This window comes from Paralichthys olivaceus, chromosome 9 (assembly GCF_024713975.1).
Source record: "Paralichthys olivaceus isolate ysfri-2021 chromosome 9, ASM2471397v2, whole genome shotgun sequence".
In the NCBI taxonomy this organism is placed as follows: Eukaryota; Metazoa; Chordata; class Actinopteri; order Pleuronectiformes; family Paralichthyidae; genus Paralichthys; species Paralichthys olivaceus.
This window is the reverse complement of record NC_091101.1, coordinates 17,884,462-17,892,388: the sequence shown is the minus strand read 5'-3', so window position 1 is coordinate 17,892,388 and position 7,927 is coordinate 17,884,462. Positions and strand designations below refer to the sequence as shown.

At 41.5% G+C, this 7,927-nt stretch overlaps 1 protein-coding gene across 1 annotated transcript; it reads right to left on the bottom strand.

Moving 5' to 3' along the window:
- Nucleotides 1-1,050: 1,050 nt before the first annotated feature.
- Nucleotides 1,051-3,098, bottom strand: sox3 (SRY-box transcription factor 3). The gene has a single exon (XM_020083486.2). The coding sequence runs from the start codon at nt 2,677-2,679 to the stop codon at nt 1,783-1,785; it is 897 nt and encodes a 298-aa protein (XP_019939045.1). The 5' UTR covers nt 2,680-3,098; the 3' UTR covers nt 1,051-1,782.
- Nucleotides 3,099-7,927: the final 4,829 nt, after the last annotated feature.

Genomic DNA, 7,927 nt, shown 5'->3' with positions numbered 1-7,927 from the left:
TATCATTACATTTTCTCAGAACCCACCGCAGTGCAGAGATTTTTGTAAAATGTTCTGAATGTGAATTAGAAAAGTTTCTCTGAGGACGTCAGAAATAACACGAGAAACTCATCTGAGAAAAAACCCGTCAGCAAACACATTACCTAATATTAAAAATATTAGGTAATAATAATAATACAGTTTGGCTGATATTTACTTTTTATTCTTCACATTGTTTTTTTAAATTATCCAGAGTCACAAATTATATCTGACACACAAGGGGAATTAAAAAAAACTTCTCAAAACAGTCTCAGTCTGCATTTCTTGTGTTTTATGGGATTTATTTATAAATATAATAAATGGGTGCGTTCAGTCCACTTTTTATTATGAAGTTAAGCGACATTCATCCCCTTCATTCCATTATTTTTTTATTCTTTACTTTATTTTTTTGAAGCAGAAAAGATCTAAGTTAATTTTTTATGAAACAACAAACTGACACCAGCCCTGGAAATACTAAGTCTGTCTGCACCAGGTACAAACTGCAGTAAGTAAAGGGGGAAAATACTACAACGTATTTAAGGCAAAAACAAACAGCTTTCTAAAATAAAAGTGAGATGAGACGCTTTCATTTTTTACAAACGTCAATTCCAGAACTATTGAGCTTGTGAAAAGTTTGCCAGATATATCAGATAAAAATTCAAAAGGCCTGAAGGATTATGTTGAATTGTGTTTTTAATTTAAATGGAGGTTTTAAAAGATGCAGAAGCTGTTTCTTAAGACAAGCAAAAGGATTTCTTTCACTGCACCTTTAAGGCTTGTGGAGGATTCAAAATCAGGTTATTCAAACAGCAGATTTACCATGAAGAGAAAGTGAAAATATCACTGTGTGCCTTTTAAACATGTACTTTCTAAATCATTGCACAAACAACTCAGTGTTTGAGGATCCCCACACAAAACCTTTAAATGTCTCCGTTATGTTCCCTTGAGAGAAAACCTGTCCTCCAGAGATTTTAATGAAAACAAACCAGAGACGCATGTTTCCAAATTACGCACAAAAGACAGAGTCTGAAATCATGTTTCGTACAAATTTATTCAGCATTTAAGAATAGAGGATGGTCTTAAAATATGTAGAAACGTCAGTTTAAATAAACCTTTTCGTTCAGGATAATGAGTAAACATGACACTGTCAGAACCATCACAGAACATTTTTTACAAAAACAAAGTTTGAACATATTTCACGTGACAAAAAACATCGGGTTCACAAGCTAAAAAGAAAATAACAAAAATCTTACTATAAATAAAACTTGCGTTTGCGACCCGCACAGTCTTAACATTTCATTTAAACCTAGGTCATGAGGGAGGGGAAGGAAAAAAAAGAGAGAGACAGAGATTACAAAATTTGGACACAGTCGAGACAACTGACATTCTACAAATTAAGTGTAAACATTTATGTACCAAGTTTCCATCCAGCTTTTCTGAAATACACCAGCCTCCTCACGAGGCCACATGCCTTTTCATAGAGAGAAAATATGGCATTATTTAAAATATAGAAGTCCAATTCTTCTACTTATGTTGATTGCTTATACTTGTGATAAAAAGCCTCTTTGCAATGCAATTTACTCTGATGGGCTCAACGCTCAGTTTCGATCCATTTCAAATTCATGTGGATGAACTCAAAAAAGGTGTTGAGATAAAAGTTGAACAAAACTGTTTGAACGTTGTTTCTTTAGCAACCAAAAAAAAAAGTTCAAGTATCCGAAGTACTTTTATGAAGTTTTTAGTCTTTTTCTCTTTGTGCCGCTCTCAGATGTGGGTGAGAGGTAGCGTCCCGTTGACGCCAGTCCCTGCGCTCTGATAGTGCGGGTGGACGCTGTGTAACCGGCTGCTCTGCAGGGAGGAATGCTCCGCGCTGTCCCCGCCGGGCGGCAGGTACATACTTATCATATCCCTCAGGTCCCCCAAACACGCCCGCTGAGAGTGGGACGTGATGGCCGGGGGCGGTGAGCTCGGCTCGGTCTTGCACACGGACGCCATGGAGCTCAGTCCCATGGCGTTGGTGGTCTGCTGCGTGTACGCCGGGGACATGCTGTACGTGGAGGCTGCGTTCATGTAGGTCTGCGCCGAGGACATCATCGGGTACTGGAGCCCCGCCATCTCGTACCGGTGCATCTGCTGGATCTGCGGGCTGTTCATGCTGTGATGCTGAGGGTAGGCCAACTGGTCCTGCATGAGGGAGTACGCGCTGTTTGTCCACCCGTTCATGTGCGCGTAACCGTCCATCCTCTGCCCCACCGACACTGCGTTGTTGACGGCGTTGGCTCCAGGTGGCAACAGTCCCCCGGGCAAAGAATATTTGTCTTTCTTAAGCAAGGTCTTGGTCTTCCTGCGGGGACGGTATTTATAATCCGGATGCTCCTTCATGTGCATAGCGCGTAGACGCTTGGCCTCGTCGATGAATGGCCTCTTTTCAGCGTCGGTCAGAAGTTTCCAGTCAGCGCCAAGTCGCTTGCTGATTTCAGAGTTGTGCATTTTGGGATTTTCTTGAGCCATCTTCCTCCGCTGCCCCCGGGACCACACCATGAAGGCGTTCATCGGCCGCTTCACTCGCTCCTGGTCGCTGGCACTGTTGTTCTTTGCGCCCGGCGCCGAGCCGGACTGCGGGAGCGGGCTCTTGATCTCGGTTTCCATCATGCTATACATTGAGGCGGCTTTAAGTGTTCACTCACAGGCACATAAAAAAAAAGTTGACAAAACAGCGCCTAAAGTCAAAGAGGTAGAGGTACTGACCAGTCTCATAAGACGATGGAAAAAAGTTCTCGCCCAAAGAGGCAACTGTGTCTGCAGGTGCTTCTGGTTTCTCTCCGCTCAAAGCTGCTCTGTCCCCCACGGCTGTGAAACAGGAGTCTGTAAACTTCTCCTCCAAGCTCATGTGTTAATAGGCCGAGTGGCCATGTGATGTGGACTGACAGCACGACAAAGAGCAGCCGGCGACCAATCAGCGCGCAGCTCCGCGGAACCAACCGGAGCGCACGGAGCAGTGTTTTGGTTCGAGGAGGAGGGAGAGGAGGTAAAGTTTTAAAACAGCAGCGCAACAACCTGAGCGCAAAATATCACAGATTTACAACCCGGTTCTATCTGACAATGAAGACGAGCAGTTCATGAAAACTACAAGAGGCTTTTGTTTCTGTTGCCTGATCGCATCGTTATCGTTTCTGCAACAAATGAAAAGCAAAGCACAGATTATATTATGAAGAGGATTCAACACGTGGGACTCAGAGGAATGAAATGAAAAGTCAAGGATGCAGAAAAGAAAAGAAGAACGATGTATGGTTTATATAAAACCTGTGCCTACATGTGCAGTTACATGTATGCTGCAGGGAAACACACGTTCTGAAGGATCAATGTCAGTAAATTAGTCTAATTACAGAGGCGGATCCCAACAGGCCACAACCGAACTAACATGAGCGCAAATACTTCAAGTAAAAAGTGGAATATTGGAATAAAAATGTGCCTTTGGCAGAAAATAAATCATTTAATCTCCACCTGTTGTCAAACAGGCGTTTATTCATTTTCATTCACGACAATTTATCTAAACATATTATTATTATAATGCCAACTTTGACATAAAACAGTGGGTTTCAACAGTATGTGTATATCTTTGAAGAGGAATGGCATTAAAAACTTTTTACATTTTTGGAATCTACTGCCCTAAAGTTGTTTCTCGGGAGATTTCTCTTTCGATGCTGGGAAAATAATGTTAAGTCCACTGCATGATTTATTTTTAACAACTAGAAGACCAAACTTTTAGAGGTTGAAATTGTATTTTGTTTTAAAAAGATGAAGTCATTTATGGTTATAATTACCAGTAAGGATATATATATTTTAAATAAGACAGACTGGTTTATAACTGCACTCACATAAAGACATGTATGTTGTGAATTGTCTTTAAATACATGAATGAGTCAGACACGTGTGGTTAAATAGCAAAATTACAATACCCTGATTTTATTTTCTGATTAAACTAAGAATCTCATATTAAATCCGTGGCACGTTCATTTCATGCGGACGCTTCTGCAGCGAAACTCTAATACATCAACGACCTCTTGTGGAGGGGCCGGGCCATCTCTCCAGTCACTGCGGGGAAAGTTGGGTCTCGGCTCGGTCATGTGAGCGACTGTTCATCCTTAAAGACAAACCCACCGTGAGTGAGTGTGTGTGTTTACAGACCGGTTTTCTCTGCGCGGTGCTAATGGTTGTTAAAATGATGGCGAGCGCAGCGCTTCAGCCATTTGCATGTGTCCTTTACAAAACGAGCCGAGTCGCCGCTTCGCCGCAGAAACCTATCGCTCAAACAGGGAAAACCTCACACCTGCTAATGACCAGGAGCGAATCGCCCATCGAAAACAGCCATTAACGCCCCGGTATTTACATGAGCTCCGCGGGGAATCACTGTGGTATGTGCATTTCTGCGCGTTTCGCCTCCCGGAGCTCTCCAAACTTAACATGTGGCTCCATGTGGGCCTGGGTGCGGGGTTGGTGCGCACACCTGAGGAACCAGAGCCTGCAGAAGACAATTCTATAATTGTTGAATATTCATTATTTCTCACTGGACAGTCTGATTGGAGAGTGGGGTTTTTTATGTGAAAACACATGAACGACCTTTTACGCATGCTTCCAATACATATTCAATGAACTGATAATATCCATCAGCTTTTGGTAAAACCCAAGACTGAAGGAAAGTTTAATTTCTTAAAGTAAAACAAGCTACAATCCAAGCTCATAAGAACATAAAGCTATAAATTATATAAAATGTTTGTAGCAGCCATTACAGACATATATTTACCCATGTTACACTAAAAAGTGACTCATTATATTTATGACTTTCAAAATTAGACTACAAATACAGTCACCATTAAGCACCGATAATAAAGACTGGTCTATCTGTTATCTCATACAACAACATATATTCGCAGTAAATCAGCTGAAAAGAGACGTCACTTCATGAATTTAATTTTCGGTTCAATTGGGCGTCACAAACTGCGCCACAGCAATAAAACTAACGTCCAATTAGGAGCCCGGTAAGCCATCTAATTCTCCGGGAGCCGGTTATTTGTTTATCTGGGCAGATCTCAATGCTGATCCGCTTGTAATCTTCTTATGGAAATTGACCGGTAGCAGAAAGAGAGGGAGAGAGAGAGGGGTATAGATAAAGAGGGGGAGAGAGCAGCAGGAGTAGCCTGCAGTTTGGTAATGAGGGCCTCTGTGCAGCTAATTTCCTAATTAAGGGAGCAGAGGACCACCGGCACAGTCTGCTCTGATTCACACTCAACAAGCCTGACACGGCTGCACGGTGCCACTGTTGAATGTTGGGAAACAATTTGCGAGTCCTGATGTGAGGATGGAACCTGCGTGTGATCACAAACACGAAGCATTTAATGTTTAAAATAAAATACATTTAAAAAAACGCATGAAGTGCGCATGTGCCAAATGCGTAAAGGAACACGATCCTCTCCAAAGCGTCGTTTCCACCGAGTGTGTTTTGGCATTTTTTTTCGTTGCATTAAAGATTAATCAGATTATCAAAAGCACGTCTTTTGATTTGGCGTAAAAAATCCACAGCTTGTATTTGGAATCAGAGAAATAATAAAAAATAAATAATTGTGGCCTTTGGGCCTTGGAAATAAAACAAATAAAAACCCGTTCATTCGCTTTTATTTACAGAGAGATTAAGAGAATTAAAATCTATTGAGTTCGACTAATCGACCCAGAACGACATTAATCCCACCTTTTGAACACAGTGCTCGTGTCCGCACTTTGCTCGTCTGTGAGCGCAGCTTTGTGGCTCAAACACGTTCAATTCACGACGCACAAAACGGGCTCAACTTGAATATTATAGGACAAGACACAGGCGCTGCACGTCTGCCATTCAGCTGCAAATAACGCCCTGATAATAGCTTGTCATTTATTGCTTTTTATTGCCCTTTTTTATCCTCATTGCCTGCATTCACAAGTTTTGTTGTTTTCCAATTTGCCATAAAAGGAGACATTTTTAAATAATCGTAAATCGCATCTGGAACCCACAATAAACATTATTTTTGACGTGACCACGTTAAAACCCGCACGACCTTCAGAATCAATAACTTTTATTTTTTGTTTCAGCTCGGTGACTGCGGACAAGGCCTTTGAGAAATAGTAATTAACAAAGAATGGCTTTTTCAATTACAGCGACAAAAGAGACCGTCTCATTAAGATTTGCATGATTTTTTTTTTTGGACCAGGAATGCAAATGAAGATGCAATTTACGCACGGTCTGCTGTTCCCATTGTGCCGGCGTGAGTGGTTGCGTCCTCCCAGTTCAACACAGGTAAAATAATATTCACGGGTCATTTAAGGGAATAAGAGTGCCGCCATTATCGCCTCTTTATTTCACAAAGGGCCAAGTGTCCCTGATGGTGATTTGACTTATTTGATCCATAAGAGTTATAGTTCACAGAAATACTGAACTAATACAGATTCAGTTGTTCAATGCTCGTGCTTAATGCAGCCATGGCTGAGGGAACATTGTGACTCTGTGGGTTAGTTTTCTTACTTTATCACATCTATGGATCTTACATTTTCAATAAATGTGTGTTAAAATTATGTTAAAAAACAGTAAATTATTAATAAAGATGACTAAAGCTGCTAAAAAATCTCAATTTATCAACAAAAAAAAATTTCTATTCCAGCAACAGGTATCACAAAAGTACATTTAAATAACTTACTGATATCATCTAATGTGGCGCCTCCATATTACAGACCTTCACCTAATGTGTTTTTTTGTTTGTTTAAAAATGTCGTCAAATCAACAGACTTTACTTAATATTATTTATATAATAATAACATAAGATTTCTGCCTCTTGCTGAGACATTAAGTTCTGTTTAAGCGAAACATTCACAGGAAAGTTTCTCTTTGAGAAGCAAAAAGGTAATTAATATAACTTTAACTTTTAAGTTTATTTTTTATTATTTTGAAAATTTGATTTAAAAAACTAATATTGTCCAAATAAAGGATGGCCACAAGCGTGAATTAGATTTGTTTTAGATGATATTTAGACTCGTGTTCACTGTCTCCTGTCAGAAAGCAGAGTTAATATTACTGCGTTTACTGCAGGTCAGAAAATATTATACAAAAGATATATCTTAAAGAGAAATGTGATTTTCTCCAGTTCTCGCTCTGCATCATCACTTTTCCTCGACGGTTCCATCTCACACCGACTGTGATGAAGCACCCGATCAGTGAACTCACATGTTGGGACGCAAAACCCCAGAGCATCATCTGTTAATGTGGCCCAACGTGAGGCAGTGAACGCATCTTAAGTTCAGTCATTAGGAGAAAGCGACTGTCACTCACACCTTAGAAAGAACCAAAACACACACACACACACTCGAGGACAGTTTGATTTCCAGGAGAAGCTGTGAGTGGAGTGCTGCAAGAGGAGAACGCTGCATTCTTGCCTCCGCTGTAGCAGAGTAATTTGTGGTGACGGGGGAGTGAAGCCACACGAGTGATGTGGGTCTGCAGTCAAACATCCACCTGGTTCAGCTCTGTGGAATTCACCCATCTCTCTCTCTCTCTATCTCTCTCGTTATTGACCTCTGCTTGTAAGACAACACGCCATAAGCTGTTTGCCTCCTGTAGCTGCCGGTGAAGAAATGCTCCCAACTTTAGCCTCTTTTTCTCCTCGGCAGGCCAAGCATGTCCCTCCTCATTATGTTCCTGAGTGAGCAAGGCCAAGGCTGCAGACACAGACCCGGTGTAATCTCTTTAACCCGCCACTGTCATGAGCAGACAAGGCGTGACCACCCAACACCGCGCTCCGTCTCACTTAGCCCGGGGAACAGTTCCTCACTTCACCACCTCATCCCTCTGGGCTTGTTGCTGCTTATCGTTTTAGGGATGCACAGCTCA